Source organism: Bubalus kerabau, chromosome 17 (assembly GCF_029407905.1).
Source record: "Bubalus kerabau isolate K-KA32 ecotype Philippines breed swamp buffalo chromosome 17, PCC_UOA_SB_1v2, whole genome shotgun sequence".
NCBI classification, from domain to species: Eukaryota; Metazoa; Chordata; class Mammalia; order Artiodactyla; family Bovidae; genus Bubalus; species Bubalus kerabau.
Window position 1 is genome coordinate 58,780,193 of NC_073640.1, and position 26,340 is coordinate 58,806,532.

General features: G+C 47.9%; 2 protein-coding genes and 1 long non-coding RNA gene across 5 annotated transcripts; 1 reads left to right on the forward strand and 2 right to left on the reverse strand.

The window, feature by feature from the left end:
* Nucleotides 1–1,734: 1,734 nt before the first annotated feature.
* Nucleotides 1,735–2,819, reverse strand: FUT1 (fucosyltransferase 1 (H blood group)). Its single transcript, XM_055553953.1, has one exon. It carries the CDS (start codon nt 2,815–2,817, stop codon nt 1,735–1,737), a length of 1,083 nt encoding a protein of 360 aa, XP_055409928.1. The 5' UTR covers nt 2,818–2,819.
* Nucleotides 2,820–5,709: 2,890 nt separating this feature from the next.
* On the forward strand, nt 5,710–7,265 carry FGF21 (fibroblast growth factor 21). The gene is made up of 3 exons (XM_055554347.1): nt 5,710–5,999; nt 6,130–6,233; nt 6,938–7,265. Exons 1-3 carry the CDS (start codon nt 5,765–5,767, stop codon nt 7,226–7,228), a joined length of 630 nt encoding a protein of 209 aa, XP_055410322.1. The 5' UTR covers nt 5,710–5,764; the 3' UTR covers nt 7,229–7,265.
* Nucleotides 7,266–11,421: 4,156 nt separating this feature from the next.
* LOC129631855 (uncharacterized) lies at nt 11,422–24,363 on the reverse strand. Of its 3 annotated transcripts, XR_008704204.1 has the most exons (4): nt 23,304–24,363; nt 22,596–22,876; nt 16,408–16,471; nt 11,422–11,814 (listed from the first exon to the last, which is right to left on the reverse strand). It is a non-coding gene; the product is annotated as an uncharacterized LOC129631855 (long non-coding RNA). The 3 variants fall into 3 exon arrangements; XR_008704206.1 differs by lacking the exon at nt 16,408–16,471 and having other exon boundaries at nt 11,424–11,814; nt 23,304–24,361; XR_008704205.1 differs by lacking the exons at nt 11,422–11,814; nt 16,408–16,471 and adding an exon at nt 18,183–19,126 and having other exon boundaries at nt 23,304–24,361.
* Between the last annotated feature and the right edge of the window lie 1,977 nt (nt 24,364–26,340).

The following is a 26,340-nucleotide window of genomic DNA, read 5'->3' on the forward strand; positions in this document are numbered from 1 at the left end:
AGAAATGAGAAGTCCCCGGAAGTTCCACACCTTTACTCCTACTCACACACCCTCATGCACACAAGTCTCCAAAAAACCTGCAGAGATTGGTTGGTGGTGTGGATTTTAATTCATACATCCCTCTCTCCCACCTACGGTAGTCGAGTAGGGACTGGTCCCCCAAAACCCCCCGAGAAAACTAGAAAAGGTCTCAAATTCTCAGACAACTCTATAATAAAGGTATCTACCTTCATTTCTTTCAAAAAGCCTCATGGAAGTTCTAAAAATCTGAGTCAATGATTCCATTCTCTGAGACTTCCCTGGTGGTCCAGTGGTTAAGACTTTGAGCTTCAAATGCAGGGGTTGCGGGTTCCATCCCTAGTTGAAGAACTAAGATCCCCCATGCTGTCCTGCATGGCCAAAAAAATACCCATCCTCTTGTCCAGACCCTGTGCTCCTGCCTGGGTTGGAGACCAGTTTGGAGTCTGTATACCTTCTGAGTCTTTCATCCTTCACTTGTGCAAAGCCAGACTTAGAGGTTCTGTGAATTCAGGGACAGAGAGTGGCTGGCAAGGGACACAATGCCCACCGTTTTCTGCAAGCCCAGAAGGCACCCTTATGCCAGTGGTGTGCTGTGTGTACTCAGTCACTCAGTCATGTCCAACTCTTTGTGACCCCATGGACTGTAGCCTGCCAGGCTCCTCCGTTCATGGAATTCTCCAGGCAAGAATACTGGAGTGCGTTGCAATTTCGTCCTCCAGGAGATCCTGACTCAGGGATGGAACCCAAGTCTCCTGCATCTCGTGCATTGGCAAGCAGATTCTTTACCACTAGCCACCTCAGTAAATCAACTCCATCACTCCCAGCAGCCCAGCTATGGAGGAGGAAACTTCTTTAGTTGGCAGAAGCAAACTGAACTTGGAGGCAATGTGTGCACGTCCACCTTTGGCAGTTTTGGAGGTTTTTTGTTTTTTTTTTTAAGTGTCCGGATATTTTTGCAGAGCCTTACTCCTTAGGCTGAAGCATTCAGCACCATCCCTTCCCCCTCCCATCTCATACTTTAGCATATCTGTGGTTTTTCAGGGGCTGAAATGTTAAGTAAAGTTCCACTTTGCTCACACACTGTCCCAGCTACAGATAAGTTTGTCTTCCATCAACCTTTCCAGCAGTGGTGAGCTGTTGATCTACTGGTTGTATATGGCACCCTACTCCAGTACTCTTGCCTGGGAAATTCCATGGATGGAGGAGCCTGCTGGGCTACAGCCCATGGGGTCTCGAAGAGTCGGACACGACTGAGTGACTTCACTTTCACTTTTCACTAATTAGAACACCCATGAGTTCCTTCAGTCCTGCTGACCCAGAGATGAGAACTATCTCTTCTCAAAAAAGGCCAGGATGGTCAACACTGGAATGGTGAATTCCTGTTATTGGGGGCAGTGATATAGAAGTACTCTGGTTATGGCCTGGGAAGAACAGGTAGGCACTATGCCTTCTAGAACTGCCATGAACTTTTCCAGACATCGCCACCCACCATGCAAAGGTTTTCCATTGATTCTAGAACGTTCCAGCAGTGGCAGAAAACACCCATGCCCCTTTTCTCCAAGTCTAGCCAACTAGAATGACTCTAGAAATGGGTGTGCACCTGCAAGACCACAAGCTTCTCTAGAATCTTCTGGGCTTCCAGAGATGCATACTATTGGCCCTAAGTGGATCAGGCTATTTCAGAAAGTCTCCCTGTTCCTCAAGACTCAGCCTTCATTGGAGCGGAGACAAGTCTGCATTAATGCCCACCCACTCGGGCAGGAAGGCAGCCTCAGGTTTAAAGATCTTCAGGAAGCTGGAATCAGGCAGGGTGAAGTTGGCCAGGTAGATGGTGTCTCCACCAGCCAGGTAGGCAGCCCAGAAGCCAAAGGTGCCAATGGTCATGATGGTGTGGTTGCATTGTGTGAGCAGCGCAAAGTCTTTGTTGGGCGCACCCTCCTGCCCGTCTCCGGCGAAGATCACATCCCCCTGGGAGGTGTCAATGTTTTCCCGGCACCACTTCATGCCGTTGCTAGTGACCACAAAGATGGGGGCTTTGTGCCGGGCCCGGAACCAGTCCATAGCCTGTTGGAGGTAAGCGCGGTCCCCCACCACACCCTTCCAGTGGAGGGGCATCACCTGTAGGTAGTCCCCGCGGCGCACATGGACACCCACGAAGGTGCTCGGGCGGCCCCCCGTGCGGGGGAAGCGGAGCCCACTCAGTGAACGCTGCGCCTCCTGCTGCAGATGCTCGTGTAGGGTGAACTCGCTGCGGATCTGGTCCCGGAGGTGATGGAAGAAGGTCCAGGAGCAGGGGAAGCCCGTGAGCTTCAGCCAGGGCTCCTTCAAGTGGGCGTACTCCTCCGACATCCAGTCATGAAGCTCCAGCTCCTGCCAAGGAGCGTGTCTGTCCACCTCGGGCGCCAGCACGGGCAGTGTGATGCGGAACACGGGGGCCAGGACGGCGTGCATGGAGGGCTGGATGAAGGCCTGGCGGCCATTGAGCTGGGCCAGGGCCTGTAGCGTGGCGTACTGCCCCATCTGGTTCCCAAAGCGGCCTTTGGGGTCGATAGTCCAAGTTCCTGGGATGGAGGCAGGATGCTTGGGACAGGTAAAGGTGGCATTGGGGTTCATCGGTGTGCCCGACAGGCAAAGGATGGCCACGGGGGAGCTCACCCGGCTACGGTCTGGACACAGCAGGAACAGGTCTAAGCCACTGTGAAAGAGGTTTTGGTGGATGAGGAGGAAGAAGACGCAGGCAAAAACACAGGTTAGCAGGAAGATCAGACAGAGGTGACGGTGGCCGGGAGCCCACATGGCTGCAGGACAAGAGTAGATGAGGAGATATTAGAGTTTGAGAATGACTATCGGGGAAAAGAGGGCTGAGGGAACCAGGAAACAATGAGTCTGGGCTCCTGGGCTTAAGGGTAAAAGGAATCAGGGCTCTTGGATCTGAGTGAGAAAGAGCTAAGGGCTTGGAATTTCCCAGAATGGAAGATGGTGAAAATTAGTGGTTTCCAAAATGAGAGTGATCCAGGAACCACCAGCTTGTCCCCATGTCCGGGAATCTCAGTGTCTCGGGTGCCCTGATGTGGGGCAGTGTTGCCCCCAACTCCTTTCTGGGTGTACCTGTGTGTGAGGGGCAGAGGCCACCACGGAGGTGACAGGAAGCGACCATCAAGTAGAACGTGAGAGGCAGGAGGCCCAGGCCTGGATAGGGGGGACCTTGATTCCTGGTGGAGCAGGAGTTGGGGGGTCGGGGGTGGAGGAGATTCCCGGGTGCCGTAGGGGGTTAGAGGTTGGGGGTGCACCTCTTGGGACTGAGGGCCCGACTCCTGGGTCCGAGGCATCCGCATTTCTCACTCACCTGAACTCCTGGAGAGTGGCGGACCCACAGCAGGCTTGGGCTTGAATGGAGCGCTCCGGCTGCAAGTGCAGACCACATCCCGCGGGGGGCCCACCTCCGCCCCGCTCCCTCCCCTCCTCGGAAACCTGGACTCCAGGTTCCCAGACCCGACGGGCCTCCCTCTCCGCGCCTCCTCCCGCGACTGGCTGCGAAGGTTCCGGGAGAAGAGTGGTAAGAGAGTGGGCGCGGCTCCGAGAATCACAGCCTTCGCCCTTCCCCGGCCCGGCAGATAGCTCAGAGAGGCAGCGCTCCACCCCATCCCTGGCGCCGAGCCCCGGCTCCGCAGGTCCGGAACGGCAGCCCCCGCCTCCTGCCCTCCCGGGACCCGGAGAACCTGCGCCTCAGCCCGCTCCCCTCCCACCACCACCCCCACCTCCAGCTCCAGGCAGCCTACCTGGCCTCCCTAGCAGCCGCATCTTTTCGTGGACACTGAGATCTAGCTTGCAACTGCCATGCTGGATCTGGATGCTCCGGTCCGTCGACTTCTCCATCTTCCACTCCGGTGTCTGTGGATGCTTCGAGTCCGGCCACGCCCGGGCGTCTGGGGCTGGCCCGGGCATCCTGGTGCCGGCGGCGAGGGCGATCCTCGGCCCCCTGCCGCGTGCTCCCCCCGGGAGTGGGGGTGGGTGCGTGGGTGCAGAACCTTGTCGCCAGGCTGTTCCACGCGCGGATGCAAAGCCTCCTCCAGCTCTCAGGATCCCGGCGTGAGAGCCTCGTGCCCGAACGTGTCCCCACGCCCCTCAGGGGCCGCTGATCCCGCCCCCGCCCCTGCACTCGCAAATTCCAGAGTCCCAGGCCGTCCTTTCGAGGGAATCAGTATCCGGCGCCTGACTTTCTACTTTCTAAAAGGGCATGTCCCGCCTCTCCCGAGGTCAGGAACGGAGAAAGCAGAAATAGAATAGAGTTTCTCCTCCCTGCCTGCCTCAGAGGTCGCAGCAGGCCTCTTCAAGGAACAGACGCTGGGCTCGTTCTGCAGACCTGAAGCCATTTCCCCTGTCGACGGTTGCTCCCCACCCGTGGCCCTAGTAGTCTGACTATTGCCATTCAAAAAATCAAAGACCCAGGGATTGATTGAACTTGACTCTCCAGAGATGTGATCATAATTTCCAGATCCAGGACTCCCCAGTCCCCAGGCCCCTCTTCAGACTGAGAAATCTGGGCCCTCCAGTCACCCTCAGTCAGATCTGGTGTTCAGACTCTGTTGCTGAGGCGTGTGCAACCCCATGGACTGCAGCCCGCCAGGCTCCTCTGTCCATGAGACCTCCCAGGCAAGAATACTGGAGTGGGTTGCCATTTCCTCCTCCAGGGAATTTGCCAGACCCAGGGATCAAACCCGTGTCTTCTGCATCTCCTGCATTGGCAGGCCAATTCTTTACCACAAAGCCACCTGGGAGGTGGTCTTTACCATGGACCTTGCACCCTTTGGTTCCAGGAAATTGCTCACCCCCTCACTCCCCTTGGGATCTTGGGTCTAACTTTTCCCTGCATAGCCTGGGTCATTTGCCAACTCCGAGTCAAAGACTCTCACCATCCCCCAGCTTCCCCAGGCTATTTTGAGGGTAACTGTCTGATCCTGGGTAGCGTCTGTGGTGAAAGAAACATCAGGATTGCATCAGGACCCAGGAGGAGGAGAAGGCTGAGATGTTTTGGGGCGTGAATGCCTGGTCTGCAGTTACTCAGGAGCTTGTCTTGTAACTTCCAGATCATGACACCTTTGATCCTGTGTGGCTAGCTGCTTTCCTGATGATCAGCAAACCTCAGAAAACCCAGAACTTCAGGTGAGATGCGGAAATTCCAATTGTGGAGCACGATCTGCCTCAGTTAGCCAGAAAGGCGGTCCCGTTCCATTCCTGCTCAGGCTGCAGAGTCAAGGTCCCCAGCCCCTTCCTTCCTCAGACCCAGGAGTCTGAAACCCCAACTCCCTCCTCCCTCAGGCCAAACAGTCTGGGCCCTCTAGCTGCTTTCACTCAGGTCCCAGTTCATCAGATTTCTATCCCCCTGGTGCCTCACACGGTGGAGGCCAGGCCCCCAGCTGGAAGGACCCCCGATTGCATCATCTGTCCAGGTTGACCTGGACACTGTGGAATCCTAGCATCTGCCAAGTGGGTCAAATATCACGGGTCAGGCGTCGGGAAGGTGATGGGGCGGGTCTGTCTGGATATAAATTCTGGAGTGTCTGCATCCATCCCAAGAGATCTGGGTGTCCAGTCAGCTGTGAGTCCATGTGCAAGGGGACCCAGGCTACTGAAGCAGCCATCTGAGAACCTGCTCTCCTGGGCAACCAGGCTCCGAAACAGGATCTAGATTCAGCTCTTCAAACCCCAGAACCCAGACCCCACCTGAGGACGTGAACCACTGATGGGCTGGGACGAGGCCAAGTTCAAGCACTTGGGACTGTGGGTCCCTGTGCTGGCTGTCCTCCTGCTAGGAACCTGCCGGGCGCATCCCATTCCAGACTCCAGCCCCCTCCTCCAGTTTGGGGGCCAAGTCCGCCAGCGGTACCTCTACACGGATGATGCCCAGGAGACAGAGGCCCACCTGGAGATCAGGGCCGATGGCACAGTGGTGGGGACAGCCCGCCAGAGCCCCGAAAGTGAGTATGTGTGTGGGGAGGTAGGGCTTGATCCTGAAGCAGTAGGGAATTGGGGCCCAGACTCCCGAGTCTGGGGGAGGAGGGGGATGGGCAAAGGCCTTCTGAGCCCCTGACCACTTTCTCCCCTCAGGTCTCTTGGAGCTGAAAGCCCTGAAGCCAGGCGTCATTCAGATCTTGGGAGTTAAAACATCCAGGTTTCTCTGCCAGGGGCCAGATGGGAAGCTGTACGGATCGGTGAGTTTCCAGGATCCCCATCCGTGCCCGCCACCCTTCCTCTCCCCATCCTCACAATCTGAGGGACCAGGTTGCACCTTTGATGTTGGTCAGGCTTGGTTTGACGTTCTCCACATGCCCCTAACCTGGCCACAATCCCCAGAGGAGAGCGCTGTGGTCATCAGCGTTCACAAGAAGAAACTGAGGCTCTGGCAGGGCGACCACCGGCCCCAAGTCACAAGGCCCGTGAATGACAATGACCTGGGAGGCCAAGTCTTGTGACTCCTAACCTGTGCTGACCATACAGGTTCCCACAGGCCTGGCTCATGCTGGGCGAAGGGTCGCTCCAGGAATCGATGGCCTGTAAAGTGAACATGACCTTGGGTGCTAGCCAGATGCCCCTGCCAGGACTTAGAGAGCCTCCCCTGATCCCTGGGCTGGAGTAGTCGTCTCTGTTAAGTGGGGGGCGGGGAAGTGCGTGGGTCTCGCAGCGCCACCTAGGGGTTAAGGAGGGACCTGCCTCTGTGGTTTTGAGTCTGGCAGGAAGGGGCTGGGGAGACCTCAACGATAAAGCTGAGAAAGGAGGGGGTTCCCCCAGCTCCCCAGCAGTCCTAGGACTGGGGGGCCTGGACTCCTGAGTCTGGGAGAGGTTGGGGCTGGGGGTCCTTCAGGAGCAAGGGGGCATCGGAACCCCCACATTTCTGACCTGACTCTCATCCCCGCAGCTGCACTTTGACCCCAAAGCCTGCAGCTTTCGGGAGCTGCTTCTTGAAGATGGATACAACGTCTACCAGTCGGAGACCCTGGGCCTTCCACTCCGCCTGCCCCCTCAGCGCTCGTCCAACCGGGACCCGGCCCCGCGGGGACCTGCTCGCTTCCTTCCATTGCCGGGCCTGCCCGCGGCGCCCCCGGATCCTCCAGGGATCTTGGCGCCCGAGCCTCCCGACGTGGGCTCCTCGGATCCCCTGAGTATGGTGGGACCCTCGTATGGCCGAAGCCCCAGCTACACTTCTTGAAGACGTCCGCTGTGTAGTACTGGGTCTCCTCTTTATTTATGGCATTATTTATCTTATTTATTTTTTTATTTTTCTTACTTCAGATAATAAAGAGTCTGAGAGGAGGATCAGAGTGAGTTTGTGTGTTTGAGGGAGAAAATGGGAGTCTGCTTCCGCGTCTCTCCTTGTCCTTCCATTGCCAGCCACGCTATGAGACGGTCCCAGCCTTTCTGCACCCCTTCCTCGGCTGACTCTCAGTGTCTGGCGCCACTAAGGTGTCCCCAGAGACTCTGGACTACCCTTGCCCTTTGACAGGACAGTATTTGTTATTCTTCCCTCACCCCTCTCCCTGACCCCAACCACGTGTTTGTGTTGTGGAACTATTTCTCTGGGGTAACTCAATAACGGGAACATTTTTTAAAATGGCACAAGCGGACCCACATCCTTATGGGAGATGTAGTTTTGGGGGGTTCATTTAGCACTAGGAATGGTCCTCGGGGCTGGGGCAAGGACTCTTGGATTCTGGAGATACAGTCGTTGCTAGGAAGGCCCTTTTGGGTCCTGAGGATTCAGAGGGCTGGACATCTGGACACCTGGATCCCAGGAGAGCAGCGGAATCTGGGCATCCTTGTCTTAGAGAGGAGGGACTGGAGATTGAGAGTCCTGGATCTCAGAAAAGGAACTTGAGAATCTAAATGCTTCCATCCAGGTGCTTATGGACCTTGGAGAGGAATGACTGTCCCAGAATCCAATCTCAGTGAGCAAGTTGCCCATCCCCACTTCCTTTCCACCAACTAGATTTCCATATTGCTCTTCAAGCTATTTTCTGGTTAGGAAAGACATGAAGACAAAGGTTTAGACTACACTTCCTAGGACCATTCCTAGTGCTAAATGAACTCCCAAAAAACTACATCTCCCATGAGGGTGTGGGTCTGCTTGTGCCATTTTAAAAAATGTCCCATTATTGAGTTACCGCAGAGAAATAGTTCCACAACACAAACACGTGGTTGGCGTCAGGGAGAGGGGTGAGGGTAGAATAACAAATACTGTCCTGTCAAAGGGCAAGGATAGTCCAGAGTCTCTGGGGACGCATTAGTGGAGCCAGACACTGAGGGTCAGCCGAGGAAGGGGTGAAGAAAGGCTGGGTCAGCTTTGGTGGGGTCCCAGGTTTCTGACTGATCACTGCAGCCTCACAGGAGTTACGGTCTTGAAACATGAAAGTGTTAGTCACTCAGTCATGTCCAATTCTTTGCAACGCCATGGACTGTAGCCCCACCCCACCACCCCAGGCTCCTCTGTCTATGGGATTTCCCAGGCAAGAATACTGGAGTGAATTGCCATTTCCTCCTCCAAGGATCTTTCTGACCCAGGAATTGGGTCAGGAGACATCTCACGAGTCTCCTGCATTGCAGACAGATTCTTTACACTCTGAGCCATCAGGAAAGCCCCTCTCATGAAAGTACATTTAAGAATTCACTTTGAATTAACAGCCATATTGGTCTAGAAACATTAAACATAATTTTTTCCATTTGTACAGGGGTAACACACTGTATTAAATATGTAAGGTCTTATTTACATGGGTTTGATTACAGAAACTAATAAAGTATTCTCTAAATAATGAAAGAAAAAAAAAAAAAAGAATTCGCTTTGTAAGGAGTGGGGTGGCCCAGGATAACTTTCCTAGCCTCACTGTTCTCAGAGTTCACTCTTTGCTGTTTCCATAGAGTATGAAAAAATATAACCTTTCAGCACAGCCACGCCGCCAGTATTTCAAAGAGAGAGCTATACCTCCTCTGTTTACTTCCCCACCCATATCTGAACCTTCTCTCTCCTTTGGAGTTCCTGCCAAAATCAATCTGGATTTTGCTTCCAGTAGTTTTCACAAGAATGGAGCTTTGTCCAAGTACTCAAAAGAAAACTATGTCACATGATAGGTGTAATTCTCACTACAATAGCACTCATATTGCAAGATATAAATGTATCAAACTAACAGATTGTACACCTTAAATTTATACAATGGTATCTGTCAGTAGATTTCAAGGGTAATTTTTTTTTTTAACTATGGAGCTTTGTTCTTCCAAAGAGATTCCCTTGAGTAATTCTGTGATCTCTGAGGACCCAGACCACTCCAGCAGCTTTCAACCTCCCCATAGCATCCATATCCAACTACTAATTGGACTATGTGAAGCTGCGCATGCACACACACACACACACAAACACACACACACACACACAAACACACTGCTGTTCTCAGATTATCTCACCAAGTTCTCAGCCAAGAGGGCAACTTCTTCTCTAGGGGTGAGGACTGGTGGGAAATTTCCAATTTTGTTTTGTTTGTATGGGGTTTCTAGTGTGTTTGTTTTTGTTCGGGGCAGTGTTGTTGTGGCAGGCGGGCTCAGTAGTCACAGCCCGGGGGCTTAACTGCCCCACGGCATATAGGGTCTTTGTTCCCCAACCGGGAACTGAACCCACATCCCCTGCATTGGAATAATGTGGATTCTTTTTTTTAAAATTTGTGTTTATTTATAGTTTTGGTTGCGTTGGGTCTTCGTTGCTGTGTGCAAGCTTTCTCTAGTTGCAGCAAGCAGGAGCTACTCATCATTGGGGTGCCCGGGCTTCTCATTCTGGTGACTTCTCTCGTTGTGCAGCACGGGTTCTATGGCGCGTGAGCTCAGTTGCCCCGCAGCAGGTGGAATCTTCCTGAACCAGGGATGGAACCCGTGTCCTCTGCACTGGGCAGGCAGATTCATAACCCCTGAACCCTCAGGGAGGTCCTGGAATGTGGATTCTTAACCACTGGACCACCAGGGAGTCCCAGGAAGTTCAGAGCACTTTTGCTTTTCTTCCTGTACTGGCACTGGTTTGGCTCCACCGCCCCCTCATATTTCGGGGTTCCTGGGGCTCCACTGTCTGCTGGTTTTGTGAAAAGTGTTGCTTGTGAGCTTCTGTTCTCCTACTGGCTCTCCCATGGTTTGTTTTTTCTGGGAGGAGGGGTGGAATTTGGGAAGATTAAGAAACTCTAACCCGAGTCGAATCACGGGGAAACAGCAAACAAACTCCAATCGGCGACCTTCGCTATAACAACTGGCCTTGACTCTGGGAAAATGTCAAGGTCAAGAAGAAGGTGGGAGAACTGTGTAAATGAACAGAGATCAGAGTCAGCACAAGGAAATGCAGTTGGCTGAGCAAGTCAGGTGTTGTCCTGAATGTTAACAAGACTCTTGATGACACTTGAATGAGTTCTGTCCTTTAGAAAGTAGTCATTTATCCTTGTTAATATTTTCTGGTTTTGATTTTTGTACAGTGGTTATTAAACAGGATGTCTTTGTTCTTAGCAAATACACACTAAAGTACTTCAGGACAAAGGGCATGGTATCTCCAGTGCTTTCTCAAATATTTCTGGAAAGGTAAACACACAATAATATATGGACATAGAGAGTGATGCCTGCTTTTTCAAAAGCAAAAAGGAACAGGAATAGAGATAATATGGGAAGCCTAGTTAAGATTATATGAGTTCTTTGTACAAGTCTTTTTTTCAGTTGAGATATAGTTGATGTACAATATAAGTTTCAAGTGTGCAAGATAGTGATTCACAATTTTTAAAGGATAGATTTCATTTCCTATTATAAAATATTGGCTGTGTTCTCCATATTATACAGTATTTTCTGGTAGATGATTTGTTTTATTCATAGTAGTATGTGCCCCTTAATCCCCTGCTCCTATGTTGCTCTTTATCTGCAACTTGAAACTTTCTATAGGTTCAAGACTCTATCAGGTAAAAGTTACTCCCAGCGCCCCCCAAAACAAATCCATGCTATTTACAGCCTCCACTGCTATCTGGCCTCTTTCCAAACATTCTTTCATGCCGCTTCTAAGAAGAAGAGAAATGTTCAGGTCCACTCCCCATCCCACCTGTGAAAGAAAGGATTGGAAGGAAGGAAAGAAGGGAAGGATGGAGGGAGAGGGAGAGAGAAAGGAAGAGAGAAGAAAGAAAGAAAGATAAAGAGAGAAAGAAAGAAAAAGAGGCAAAAGCAGAGGTGAAAGAAGAGGAAGAGAGACGGGAGGGGAAAAAGAACACGTAAGAAAGGTGTGACACGCCAAGTGGAAAGTGTGAACCCCACTCGGGCCCCTGGCATCTCTGATTCTGTGACAGGACATGTTTTCGAGGTGAGGCTCAAAGGCATGCAACATGACTGAAAGTTTAAAACCCCACCAACCCACATACAATGGAATATTATTCAGCCTTGAAAAGGAAGGGAATTCTGAAGCATGCCAAACACGGCTGGATCTTGAAAACATTTTACTAAGTGAAAAAAGCCACACGAGGATAGGTACTGCATGATTCCACCGATAAAGAGGTACTTGGAATAGCCAAATTCATAGAGACAGGATGTAGAATGGTGGCAGCCAGGGGCAGTGGGGGTGGGGATTTGTTTCATGGGCTCAGAGTTACAGTAATGAAATCAGGTTCTGAAGATGGCTGATGGGGATGGTTGCATAACAGTGTGAATGCACTGACAGCCGCTGAACTGTATGCTTGTCAGTGGTTAGGGTCCAACTTCATTCTTTTGCACGTGGACATCCAGTTTTCCCAGCACCGTTTGCTGAAACGATTGTGATGATATCTTTTAATGCCAGAAGAACTTTTGTATACGGGCACAAATATTCACAACTATTTGGTCTGGGGGTAATGATTAATTAATTTTCAAACCATCAACCTTCCTCTAAATATTCACTGACTACTCTGAAGCCTAAAAATAGCAAGCCGCCAGTTTCACAATTTCAGACTTCCCAAAACATTTGAACAAGGATTGCAAATTTAATAAACAAACTTTACAAATCTGGGACCTCAGAGTCCCTTAAATAAACCTAGAACTTTGAAGAGAAGCATAAGAGTCATACAATCTTTTTATTTTTCCAAGTGAAAGCAGGTTTATTGAAAGAGAGAAACATTCCCTAGGCAGAATGCAGTCCCTCTCAGAAGGCAAGACCAGCCCAGAATAATATCATCTGGAGCATATATTTCACAAGTCTAATATAGCGGATTCTCATAAACACTGTGAATACCTTCAGTTCAGTTCAGTCGCTCAGTCCTGTCCAACTCTTTGCGACCCCATGAATCACAGCATGCCAGGCCTCCCTGTCCATCACCAACTCCCAGAGTTTACCCAAACTCATGTCCATCGAGTCAGTGATGCCATCCACCCATCTCATCCTCTTCCGTCCCCTTCTCCTCCTGCCCCCAATCCCTCCCAGCATCAGGGTCTTTTCCAATGAGTCAACTCTTCACATGAGGTGGTCAAAGTACTGGAGTTTCAGCTTCAGCATCAGTCCTCCCAATGAACACCCAGGACTGATCTCCTTTAGGATGGACTGTTTGGATCTCCTTGCAGTCCAAGGGACTCTCAAGAGTCTTCTCCAACATCACAGTTCAAAAGCATCAATTCTTTGGCGCTCAGCTTTCTTCACAGTCCAACTCTCACATCCATACATGACCACTGGAAAAACCATAGCCTTGACTAGACAGACCTTTAAGACCCACAAATAGAACAGTGATGATCACATTCATCAGTTTGCTTACATTAAACTGGTTGCAGAACTTCCCTGGTGGTTCAGTGGTTAAGAATCTGCCTGCCAATACAGGGGACTCAACTTCGATCCCTGGTCCAGGAAGATCTCAGAAGCCAACTAAGCCCACGGATCACAACCACTGAGCCTGCTCTCTACAGCCCATGCTTCGCAACAAGAGAAGCCACTGCAATGAGAAGCCCCAGCACCACAACTAGAGAGGAGTCCCCGATGGTCGCAACTAGACAAAGCGTGCACTCAGAAACGGAGACCCAAAACAACCAAAAATAAATTGATTTTTAAAAACTGGTTGCAAATATTTTTATGTCTTATTTATATTATGGATATACCTGTGGTTCTTTGGTGCTTCAATTTTGATCAAAGATTTTGAGTCAACAACCTTTTAAAATTTATTTTATTTATTTGGGCTCTACTGGGTCTTCTCAGAGAAGGCAATGGCACCCCACTCCAGTACTCTTGCCTGGAAAATCCCATGGATGGAGGGGCCTGGTAGGCTGTAGTCCATGGGGTTGCTAAGAGTCGGAGATGACTGAGTGACTTCCCTTTCACTTTTCACTTTCATTCATTGGAGAAGGAAATGGCAACCCACTCCAGTGTTCTTGCCTGGAGAATCCCAAGGACGGGGGAGCCTGGTGGGCTTCCGTCTCTGGGGTCGCACAGAGTCGGACAGGACTGAAGCGACTTAGCAGCAGCAGGGTCTTCCTAGAGGCCCTCGGGCCTTCTGTGTTGCAGAGCACAGGCTCAGTAGCCTCGGGCTATTGGAGCTTAGTTGCCCAGAGCATGTGAGATCTGCTGCTCAACAGGGATCAAACCCACGTCCCCGCATTGGCAGGTGGATTCTCAACCACTGGACCACCAGGGAAGCCCTAATTCCACAGTCTTGATACTTACCTGTGATATTTCTTACCTACCAGAAAGTTAAGCTGTGCTTGTCTACCACCTGAGTTAACAGTTTTGATGGCTGAAGATTCAGGACTGGGGTCTCTTCCAAAATTGACTCACACCAAGCCTGAGTTCCAGGACAATTAGACTTTGTTGTGACCACATGACCGCCAGAGTTAGGAAATTGACTTGGGTGATCCTGATTTACTTCTCACCACTGTTTGTTCAGAGTGTCACCGCCTTGTAGAACAGCCCGAACAACGTGTCCTAAGAGTCGTTGTTGGTTTAATACCCAAGATTATTTAGTGGCTGTTTGTTCTGGAGCCTACCCCATTAAATGTGTGGAATATTTCCTCTTTGTTTTGCACGCAAGGGTGAGACTTTTCCCTCCCTTTGTTCTGGGGAGGCTGTACCACGGTCTCTGCAGCGTGAATCTCACCTTCTTATTCTGTGATCACTTCAGACAACTGACCAGAGTGGCAGGAAGGACCTGGCAGGAGAGCAGGAGGCAGGAGGACAGGCTAAGGAACTTCCTTTCACCTGCCCCGAGCTCCAATCTGTGTCTCACCAGCAGCCACAGGCAACAAGCCCTCATGCTACCGGTTACTCCCGGCACGTCTATCCACAGCTGGCCGCACGGAGATTTTCAGTTTCTTTGGACAGACGTATTATCATCCATGGGCCAGAGCACCAGCTGCCTGGAGCCCCCTGCCCAGAGGTTTAGTTCTACCCTGGATAGGTAGACAGTTCTACCTATCCTCTGAGCTCCTACAGCCCCAGATGTGTTGACGTAGGTCCCTCAATCCTGTCTGACTCTTTGCGACCCCATGGACTGTAGCCCGCCAGGCTCCTCTGTCCATGGATTTCTCCAGCAAGAATACTGGAGTGGGTAGCCATTTCCTCCTCCAGGAGATCTTCCCTACTCAGGGACAGAACCCGGGGCTCCCGCATTGCAGATTCTTTACCATCTGAGCCACCGGGGAACCCACAGCCCCAGACATCTGAGCTACTTCTGGTCACTATTGCCCCTATTACCTCAGGGATCATGTCTGGTTCTTCCAGCCTCTTAGTGTGTGTATAGCCAATTCCCCTTAATAAATTCCCTGTATTTTAAATACCTGGAGAGGCTTCTGTTTTCCTCAGCAGACCAAGAAACCTGGTCCAGGGTTTCAGTTTGATTGAAAGCCTTTGGTTAATGTTGAAGTCACAGCTTATCTTTCTTAGAAAGCTTAAGATGGACAATATTAACAACTGCAAAATGAATATGTTCAAATGTTTAAAGACTTAAAAAAAAAAGGATCAGAAATGAGGAAAGTCACGGCATTATTAAAAGATCAGGCAGGTTTGGGAAAGAACAAAATAGGACTTGCAGCGGGCTTCCCAGGTGGCTTAGTGATAAAGAGTCTACCTTTCAACGCAGGCAATGTAGGTTCAATCCCTGGTGGGGGGACTAAGATCTCACATGCAACTAAGCCCAAGTGCTAAAAGTACTGAAGCCACAAGAGAGTCCGGGCACCTCAACGTAAAGGTCCCACGTGACACAACCTCTATGTGCTGAGACAGAGCCGAGGCAGTCAAACTGAAAAAAAAAAAAGAACTACTAAATGTAATTTACCAGGAGAAACTACAAGAAGCATGGCCTCAGACTTTTACACAGCAAGCATTACTTCAAGATAAAGTGGAACAATGCTGGTCATGACCACAAGTAAATAAAATGTCATCCTTAATTTTCATGCCCAGCTGAACAATGTAATGTCAAGAATCAGTGTTTTTGAACATGTCAGGATGTGGACTAGAGCTCCCGTGGTGATTTAGTCCAGCTCTTTGTGATCTCATGGACTGTGGCCCACCAGGCTCCTCTGTCCATGGGATTCTCCAGGCCGGAATACTGGAGTGGGTTGCCATTCCCTTCTCCAGGGGATCTTCCTGACCCAGGGTTCGAACCCTTGTCTCTTACATTTCCTGCATTGGCAAGCAGATTCTTTACCACTAGCGCCACCTGGGAAGTCCCTTTTTCTCATAAAACACCCCAAATACTAAGAACCCTTTTTGGCCCCTGATTTTTTTTTTCATCTATCACTATATGTTGGAACTGTTTCTGTATGGATACCTAGAGAGCGTTTCATCTTTTATATAGCCACATATAATTACATTGCTTACATGTACCATAAATCTGCTTCCTTTTGATGGATATTTGAGCTGTTTCTAATCACCTGCCATATCAAAGAATGCACCCATTTACAGCCTTGTAAAAACTTCATTTGATATATATCTATATCTATATAAAACATACACACACACACACACACACACATATATATACATACAGCCAACTTGTGAGCTAAATCCTACAAAACAGGATGACTAAACCAAAGGATAAATCCAGTTGTAGTATTACTGCTGCTGCTGCTGCTAAGTTGCTTCAGTCATGTCCGACTCTGTGTGACCCCATAGACGGCAGCCCACCAGGCTCCCCCATCCCTGGGATTCTCCAGGCAAGAACACTGGAGTGGGTTGCCATTGCCTTCTCCAATGCATGATAATGGAAAGTGAAAGTGAAGTTGCTGAGTCGTGTCCGACTCCTAGCGACCCCATGGACTGAAGCCCACCAGGCTCCTCCGTCCATGGGATTCTCCAGGCAAGAGCACTGGAGTGGGGTGCCATTGTAGTATTACAGATGTTGCCAAGTTACCGTCTATACAAGTAGCATGAGTTTGTATACTTACCCATAATCCATGCATTTCTTTTCCCCCATAAAGTGTGTTATCAGACTTTAGGATTTTTGACCATCTGAAGCACAGAAATGGTATTTAGTTGTTTGCATTTCTCTTTTTGTCAATGAGGTCAAGCATCCTTGCATAGATTTACAAGCCATTTTAATTTCCTTTTCAGGGAACTTTGTGTATTTATCTTTTGCCTGTATTTGTAATGGGTTGTTGGTCTTTCTCATAATGATTTTTTTTTTAATTTGGCTGCACTGGGTATTAATTGTAGCAAGCAAGATCTTTAGTTGTGGCATGCGAACTCTTAGTTGCAGTAAATGGGATCTAGTCCCCTGACCAGGGATCAAACAGTGTCCCCTACATTGGGAGCATGGAGTCTTAGCAGAAATGATTTCCATAGTTCTTTGTATATTAGAAATCAATACGAGTTGTAAATATATCTCCCTATTTGTTATTGACCTTTTGAGTTTCGCTGAAGGTGTTTTCATTTGCCACACAAGGTTTGTTCTTTAGAAAAAAGAAAACAATATTTTTCTCAACTTTGACACAATCACAAATTTACACCAAATGTTGGAAGTACAGTACAAGCAGCTCTTATTTTCCAGAACCATTTGCACGTAATTCAGTCACTTGAGGTCTCATCATCACGCTAACAACATGCCGGAACTTGTATTTCTTACAGAGTCATTCTCCTAAGAACCATAGCACAACCTTAGAATAACAGCTTACTATCCTGGAGTCTTCAGACCTCATTCAAGTCTCGCCAATCACCCCAGTGATGTTGTTGTTTAGTCGCTAAGTCGTGTCTGAGTCTTTTGCAACCCCATGGACTGCAGCCCACCAGGCTCCTCTGTCCATGGGATTCTCCAGGCAAGGATACTGGAGTGGGTTGCCATGCCCTCCTGCAGGGAATTTTTCCCAACAAGGGATTGAACCCTTGTCTCCTGCCTTGCAGGTAGATTCTTAATCACTGAGCCAGCTGGGATGCAATTGCTCCAATAATACCCTTTATGGCAGGAGAGGGAAGTTCAGAACCCTGCATTGCTTCTGGTGTCAGCTCTCCCAGCAAAGAACAACTCTTCGGTGTCTCCTGACCTTGACATTTTTGAAGACTAGAAGCCAGTTATCTCGTGTAATCTCCCTTAATGGGAGTTTGTCTGATGTTTCCTCCGAATCAAATTCCTCAGCAGCAAAACTGCTGATGTGGTCTGTTCTCATTGCATATCAGGGGCTCCCGATTTCTCCTTCTCTGCGTAGACCTGATATTTCCTTCACTTGAAGGTGGCATCTGACAGTCTTACACATTGCAAAGTTACTCCTCTTTCTGCCTTTGTGACTAATGAGAACTCTGTAGAGAGACACTTTGAAGCCATTCACATACCCTACTCCTCATCTGACTTTCAAGTTTTTAACTTTTTTTTTTTTTTTTTTTTGCCATGCCTCATGGCTCGTGGGATTTAGTTCCCCTACCAGGGACTGAACCCCTGGCCCCTCAGCAGGGACAGCGTGGAGTCCTAACCACTGGACACCAGGGAAATCCCCTTAATTTATTTCTTTCATCAACTCCCCTGTACTTTACCCGTCCCTTCCCTCACCCTTCCACCCCTACCCTTTTCACCCAGCTGGGGTTTTTACTCTCCAAGCCAGAGGGCTCCCTCTTCTAGCACATCTCCCACTTGGATCCTCCCACTGGGCTGAGTTGCTCACAGATACACTGCTTACTCCACCAAGGCCCCTAGGCTGGGCCATTGTCCCCAACCCCACCTTGCCTGCCTCATATAACGGCCTTAGGGCTGTATTGTTCAGGAAGAAAAGGAGAGAGAAGAGGAGGAACATTGGATCCTGTTTCATGCATTGAAATGTATCAGTGCTTTCTTTCATGGCTTCTGGATTTTGAGTCATAGTTCAAAGGTTGTCTCCATATTCAGCTGATAAAGGCTTTGATGCTTTCATATGTTACATTGATACCTTAGATCCATTTGGAGTTTATCCAGAATATTATTTTTTCTTTTCCTGCCTTCTATTGGGTTTGTGGGGTTTCTTTCTTTCTTTCTTTTTGGCTATGCTGAGAGGCATGTGGGATCTTAGTTGCTTGATCAAAGATCAAACCCACTCCCCTGAACCACTGGACTGCCAGGGAAGTCCCTGTGGGGTTGTCTTTATTCTCCTTTTTTCATACTTATTTTTTATTAGCGTGTAACTGCATGTTTATTTTTTAATCAAAGTTATACATGCACAAGGTAAAGTCACAGAGTGCTGTGTTCTCTTTAAACTTCCACACCTTGTTCCTTTGGCAACTGATTCCTGTAGTTAGTGAAAGCAGTATTAACCACCGAAGCTGATAAGCTCTGAAATGTCAATGGTTTACACAACTGATTTTCATTTTCCTTTCATATAAAGTCCAGTCATCAGAGAGAAAGCGGGGCAGGAACGCAGGCTCACGGCAGCTGTGCTGTCTTTTTTTTATACATGATTTCATTTATTTAATTTTGGCTGTGCTAGGTCCTCGTTGCTGCTCGGACTTTTCTCTACCTTGGGCGATCGGGGGCCACTCTCTAGTTGCAGCGCTAGGCTTCTCATTGCCACGCCTTCTGTTGTTGTGGAGCACAGCCTCTAGGGGACGCAGACTTCAGTAGTTTCGGCTCCCAGGCTCTACAGCACATGTTCAACACTTGCGGTGCACAGATTTAGTTGGACAGCAAGGAGATCCAACCAGTCCATCCTAAACGAAATCAACCCTGAATATTCATTGGAAGGACTGATGCTGAAGCTGAAGCTCCAATACTTTGGTCACCTGATGCGAAAAGCCGACTCATTGGAAAAGACCCTGATGCGGGGAAAGACTGAAGGCAGGAGGAGAAGGGGGCGACAGAGGATGAGATGGTTGGATGGCATCATCAACTCAATGGCCATGAGTTTGAGCAAACTCCAGGAGATAGTAAAGGGCATGGAAGCCTGGTGTGCCGCAGTCCATGGGGTTGCAAAGAGTCAGACACAACTGAGCGACTGAACAACAGACCAGGTTGCTCCGAGGCATGTGGGTTCTTCCCAGATCAGGGATCGAACCCACGTCTCTTGCATTGGCAGGTAGATTCTTTACCACCGAGCAACCAAGGAAGCCCAGTTCTATTGTCTTAATATGTGTCAGTGACAAATTGGCACTTGCCAAGAGCACTGGCCAGCAGGTGGAAAAAAAAAAAAAAAAAAACCAACAAATTCCCTTGGGAATAGCCAATTTGCAGTTGACACGTTGGATCCCTGGTCTGGGAAGATTCCACATGCTATGGAGCAACTAAGCCTGCACACCACAGGTACTAAGCCAGTGCTCTAGAGACTGCGTGCCACAACTACTGAATAAATAAGTAAAACAAAAACATAGACCACAATGAGATATTTTTTAAATAACTACAGATATATTAGCTTAACCCTCATTACCTGGGAGGAAGTGTTCCCCGAGATGTATAATTTATCCTTACAGGAAACATCCCTTTAGTGATTAGCTCGTAGTAAAAGCAAAAAATACAAAGGTTAAAGTAAAAGAAACAAGTCCAATATGGAGTCAGATTTGTTCTTCCCTCTTATACTAGGTTCCAAGGACACCCAGTAGCCTATAGAGACTCCATCAGACAGAGAAGTGAGGCCTCTAGCCAACAGTCCCATGAGTGAGCCTGGAACTGACTCCTCCAGCCCCACTGAGCCTTCAGATGACTGCGGTTTGACCGAAACCTCATAAGAAAGCCTGAGTCAGAACCACCCAGCTGAAACTGTTCTGAATTCCTGACCCTCAGATACCACATGAGGTAGTAAATGTTTGTTATTTGACATTTTAAAGATAAAGTTCCAATTTTAAGAGGAATTGGGGTGGGGGTAATTTGTTACACAGTGTAACTAATACACTACCACCCACATCCAAACAGCAGGTGGAGAAGAGAGATGGACATATTGAGAGATTTTTATGAAGCAGACCTGGAAGTGGAGCAGAGCGCTCTTGCTTCCATTCCATTGGTCAGAAACTAGTCACATGACTGAACCTTCTTGCAAGGAAGGCTGGGAAATGTAGTCCCTCCGTGGGCATTACGCGAGGGGAACATATATGCTTGGTAGTCAGCTGCCCTTCTCAGCCACCAGTGTTCCTCTGCATAGAGGATTCATCTCCATCATGATCTGGTTCAAATGTCACCCCTCTGGGGAGACCTTTCTCAGTCCATTCGCCCATACCACCTCTCAGTAACAGCTCTCACTCTACTAGATTCTCACTGAAATGTGTAAAATTGGGACTAGGGTTGGGTTTGCCACTAAATACGTCTGATTCACCAGCTATCTTCATCTTCCCCACAACCCTGCTTCCTAAAGTGAATTTCAGTATCACTTCTGGGATTTTTTTTTTTCCAGGCTGCTGCTCTCTACTCAGTACTGTGAGGTCTGTAACTTTGATGTCCACACACATGCAGGCAATAAAAATTTATACAATCCCAAGGGTTATAAGATACATCTCTACTTCAGAGATGTTAAAACGTGCCCCTTAGGACTTCCCTCGTGATCCCATGGGGAAGGCTCTGCACTTCTAATGCAGGGGAGTGAGGGCTTGATCCCTGGTTGGGGCACTAACATTCCACATGCCACACAGTGCAATAAAATGCAATAAAAATAAAATATGTCCCTTAGACCAATGAGGTGCAGGGTATATTGGATACTCTGTTCAATTCATTTTGCTCTTATAAGGTATCCATGCTAGTTCGTGGCTGCTTTAAACATGCCAGACAGAGCTGTAAATTAGAGCATCATTATTTTGAAATATCCAGCAGGAGAAAGTTCAACTGGGGTTAAAATCCATTTGCCTTATCAAATGGAGGTGGTATGGGCTAATGGATTGAGAAAGGTCTCCCCAAAGAATTGTCAACATTACTCTTGTCAGTGAAAGAAAAGGGAAAGCTGTTAGGTTAATTTTTAAGCCTTTTATGCAGACATATAACATAAACACATAACACATGAATAAAACTGAAATGTTTGGTTGCTGGACCAAATTACTATTAGTTGGGTGCCTTAAAATGAAAAGAAAGTATTCTCTCACAATTCTGGAAGCCAGAGGTCCAACGTGAGAGTCACCAGGTCAAAATCAAGGTGTAGGGACTTCCCTGGCTGTCCAGTAATTAAGACTCCATGTTTCCATTGCAGAGGGCATGGGTTTGATCCCTGGTCAGGGAAGTAAAAGCCTACATGCTGTGGCCAAATATAAATAAGTAAATAAAACTGAAAAAAAAAGGGAAATCAAGATGTGGGCAGGGCTTTGATCCCTCCAGAGGCTCTTAAGGGAGAATCTGTTCTTCTTTATCTCCTCGAATTTTCGATAATTACGAGCAATCCTTGGCTTGTGGCCACATGATCCCAAAGCTCGAGGCCAGCATCTGCAAATCTCTCTCTGCTCCACCTTTACATCACATTCTCTTCTGTGTGTGTCAAATATTCCTCTGCTTCTCTTGTATAAGGATACACCTGATTGCATTTAGGACTTGCTTGTTGCCCAGGGCTTCCCAGGTGGTTCAGTGGTTAAGAATCGCCTTGCAACGCGATGCAAACATTGGTTCTATCCCTGGTGTGGGAAGATCCTACCTGCCATGCAGCAGCTAAGCCCGTGTGCCACAACTAAGGAGCCCACTTTTTAGAGCTTGCAAGCCGGAACTACTGAGCCTATGCACTGCCACTACTGAAGCCCTTGCACCGAGAGTTTATGCTCTGCAACACCTGCTTGCCACAACTAGAGAAAGCTACGTGCAACAACGAAGATCCATCCCAGCCAAAATATAAAATAAATACATTTTAAAAAACACAAAGAATTTTCCCAGATAATCACCTATCTTAAGACCTAATTTAATCACATTTGCAATAATCTTTTTTTTGTTCTTGTTATATAAGGTACATTGGCTGGTTCCAGGACTTAGACTTGAATCCCACTTAGAAGGACATTTTTCAGCCTACCATGTACCATTTAAGAAATAAGTATGAAACAAACTCTTTAGCCACCACCACCCAGGTTAAGCAATAGAACATTTTCTCCCGCAATTTCTGGTTGTGGGGCCTTCATGAGAAAATATCAGACAGACTGAAGCTGAAGGTCATTCCACAACATACTCAACCAATATCCTCCCAAACTGTCAAGGTCATGGAAAGACAAGAGAAAACAGAAAACTCACAAATAGAAGAAAACTAAGGACATAGGATGACTATATGCGATGTGGCATTCTGGATGGATCTGAGAACAGAAAAAGGACAATTGTGGGAAAATTGATGACATTCAAATAAAGCCTGCATTTTGTTAATAGTATAGTACTGTTGATTTCTTAGTTTTGACAAATACACCATAATTATTAAGATGTTTACATTAAGAGAAGCTGGGCGAAGGGTATAGGAACACTGTACTAACTTTGCAAATTGTCTTTGTAAATATGAGGTTATTCCAAATCAAAAAGTTGACCTGTAAAAAAAAAAAAAAGAAAGAAAAAAAATCAGCACCCCAGAAAAGAAAGACAAAATGAAAAAACAAAATACACCCTCCCAAAAAAACCTCCTAAACTAAACCAAATTGAAAATAAAAGCTGAAAACACTAAGTTCATTGGTTGATGGACACTTGAATTGTTTCCATATCTTTAGTTCAGTTCAGTCGCTCAGTTGTGTCTGACTCTTTGCGACCCTATGTGCCGGGGTCCAGCCCCGGCTGATCCAGGGTATTCGAAGCGGGGACGGCGTCGGCGACCTATTTAATTATTTATTCATCAAAGATATAAAGAGTAATAGAATGAGGATAGCTCAGTAGGAAAATTCAGTGGAGAAAAGAGGCTGAGTAGCTTGGTTTACGCGGGAGACCAATAAAACTTCAAGACAAGAAGTTTGCACCACTTACGTAGGCCGCAGGCGTCCTTCCGTTCTCCCGAAGGAGAGGAGACACTGAGGCCTCCCCGGTCGGATCTTAGAAGCCCAGGCATAATTAGCAAGCATGGTGGGTTCTGCGCTCCAGATGGAGACTCAGCCAGAATTTGAAAGAGAGAGCGACATGGGGAGACCAAGTTTCAGTGAACAAGGCCCGCACTTTATTTTCCAAAGTAGTTTTTATACCTAAAGTTGTGCATAGAGGATAATGGGGGAAGGGGTGGAGTCATGCAAGGACAGCAGTTCCTGGTCCTAATCGAAGCCAGGCTTTTCAAACTTATCATATGCAAAAGTTCAGGTGAATTACATCATCTTCTGGCCAGGAGGCCTGTTAACATTAAGAAACTTATCTTTCTCTAAAGGTGATTATTCCAAAGTCAGGCACCAGCCTCCAAAAAAGCATTGGACAAAGCTGCATTCCTATAGGGCAAAGGTGAGGTGGGCTCAATCAAGAAAAGAATTAACTCAAGGGTCCAACGTTACAAACATTGAGGCTACTACTTACATTTCTATACACCCATTATATCAATCAATACACTGCCAAGGACACAGTAGGTACGGAGTATGGAGACTTAGCAGCAAACATTGGCTCAATAAGTGAAAAACCCTTCACCAATACAATTTCTAATCAATCTTTTAACTACTCAAAGGAATCTGTGTTTAGACAGTTTAGAACATCTCCTGCCTCTCACAGTTGGGAGGCTCTGAACAATCACATGTGGCTGGAAAAACCTATTCAGGCAGGCTAGAGGATTTCCAAAGGAGTTTGTAGGTTAAACACTGTCACACCCAGGAATTATTAACTGGAGCTGTAAGCTAACTCTTTTTTCAGAGAGAGGTAGTGGGGGACAGCCCCCCGTAAAGTCAGAGGTGTAGGTGAAAGCACAAAGCAGAAAGTAGGCAGACTCTGGTTTTGGGGGTAGATGCTCGAGAATTTCCAGGGGGACTCCTGAGGCTCGATCCCGCCTTTGCGTATGCCGAGCCTCCTTCCTCATGACCTTTGTCATGGGCGGAGTTCCTCACGCTGGCTCCCGGCAGTGATAGAATTCCAGTTGAGCTATTCCAGATCCTGAAAGATGATGCTGTGGAAAGTGCTGCACTCAATATGCAATATGCACTCAATATGCAATATGCCGGCTCCCGACATCTATGGACTGCAGCACGCCAGGCTTCATTGCCCACCACCAACTCCCTGAGCTTGCTCAAATTCATGGTTTTTGAGTTGGTGATGCCATTCCAAGCATCTCATCCTCTGTCTTCCATATCTTGGTTATTGTAAAAAAAAAAAAATGCTGCTATGTACATCAGGGTGCATGCATCTTTTCCACTTAGTGGGGCTTTGTGTGTGTGTGTGTGTGTGGTGGTGGGGGATATACCCAGGTGTGGAACCTTGGATAGTTCTATTTGTAATTTTTGACAAACCTCGATACTGTTTTCCACAGTGACTGAAACCTCCCATATTACTTGAAATCCTCTCTAGATTCAGTTCAGTCGCTCAGTCATGTCCGACTCTTTGCGACTCTATTAATCGAAGCACGCCAGGCCTCCCTGTCCATCACCAACCCCCGGAGTTCACTCAGACTCACATCCATCGAGTCAGTGATGCCATCCACCCATCTCATCCTCTGTCGTCCCCTTCTCCTCATGCCCCCAATCCCTCCCAGCATCAGGGTCTTTTCCAATGAGTCAACTCTTCGCATGAGGTGGCCAAAGTATTGGAGTTTCAGCTTTAGCATCATTCCTTCCAAAGAAATCCCAGGGCTGATCTCCTTCAGAATGGACTTGTTGGATCTCCTTGCAGTCCAAGGGACTCTTAAGAGTCTTCTCCAACACCACAGTTCAAAAGCATCAATTCTTCAGCGCTCAGCCTTCTTCACAGTCCAACTCTCACATCCATACATGACCACTGGAAAAACCATACCCTTGACTAGACGAACCTTTGTTGGCAAAGTAATGTCTCTGCTTTTGAATATGCTATCTAGGTTGGTCATGACTTTCCTTCCAAGGAGTAAGTGTCTTTTAATTTCATGGCTTCAGTCACCATCTGCAGTGATTTTGGAGCCCAAAAAAAGAAAGTCTGACACTGTTTCCACTGTTTCCCCATCTATTTCCCATGAAGTGATGGGACCAGATGCCATGATCTTCGTTTTCTGAATGTTGAGCTTTAAGCCAACTTTTTCACTTTCCTCTTCCACTTTCATCAGAGGCTTTTTAGTTCCTCTTCACTTTCTGCCATAAGGGTGGTGTCATCTGCATATCTGAGGTTATTGATATTTCTCCCGGTAATCTTGATTCCAGCTTGTGCTTCTTCCAGCCCAGTGTTTCTCATGATGTACTCTGCATATAAGTTAAATAAGCAGGGTGACAGTATACAGCCTTGACGTACTCCTTTCCCTATTTGGAACCAGTCTGTTGTTCCATGTCCAGTTCTAACTGTTGCTTCCTGACCTGCATACAGGTTTCTCAAGAGGCAGGTCAGGTGGTCTGGTATTCCCATCTCTTTCAGAATTTTCTACAGTTTATTGTGATCCACAAGGTCAAAGGCTTTGGCATAGTCAATAAAGCAGAAACAGATGTTTTTCTGGAACTCTCTTGCTTTTTCCCTGATCCAGTGGATGTTGGCAATTTGGTCTCTGGTTCCTCTGCCTTTTCTAAAACCAGCTTGAACATCTGGAAGTTCACGGTTCACATATTGCTGAAGCCTGGCTTGGAGAATTTTGAGCATTACTTTACTAGCATGTGAGATGACTGCAATTGTGCGGTAGTTTGAGCATTCTTTGGCATTGCCTTTCTTTGCGATTGGAATGAAAACTGACCTTTTCCAGTCCTGTGGCCACTGCTGAGTTTTCCAAATTTGCTGGCATATTGAGTGCAGCACTTTGACAGCATCATCTTTCAGGATTTGAAATAGCTCAACTGGAATTCCATCACCTCCACTAGCTTTGTTCGTAGTGATGCTTTCTAAGGCCCACTTGACTTCACATTCCAGGATGTCTGGCTCTAGGTCAGTG

Excerpts from the sequence above, each read along its gene's own strand:
- FUT1 (XM_055553953.1), bottom strand. The coding sequence starts at position 2,817 with ATGTGGGCTCCCGGCCACCGTCACCTCTGTCTGATCTTCCTGCTAACC.
- FGF21 (XM_055554347.1), top strand. The coding sequence starts at position 5,765 with ATGGGCTGGGACGAGGCCAAGTTCAAGCACTTGGGACTGTGGGTCCCT. Across the intron at positions 6,000-6,129 it reads AGCCCGCCAGAGCCCCGAAA|GTCTCTTGGAGCTGAAAGCC; the intron begins GTGAGTATGTGT and ends TTCTCCCCTCAG. Across the intron at positions 6,234-6,937 it reads ATGGGAAGCTGTACGGATCG|CTGCACTTTGACCCCAAAGC; the intron begins GTGAGTTTCCAG and ends TCATCCCCGCAG.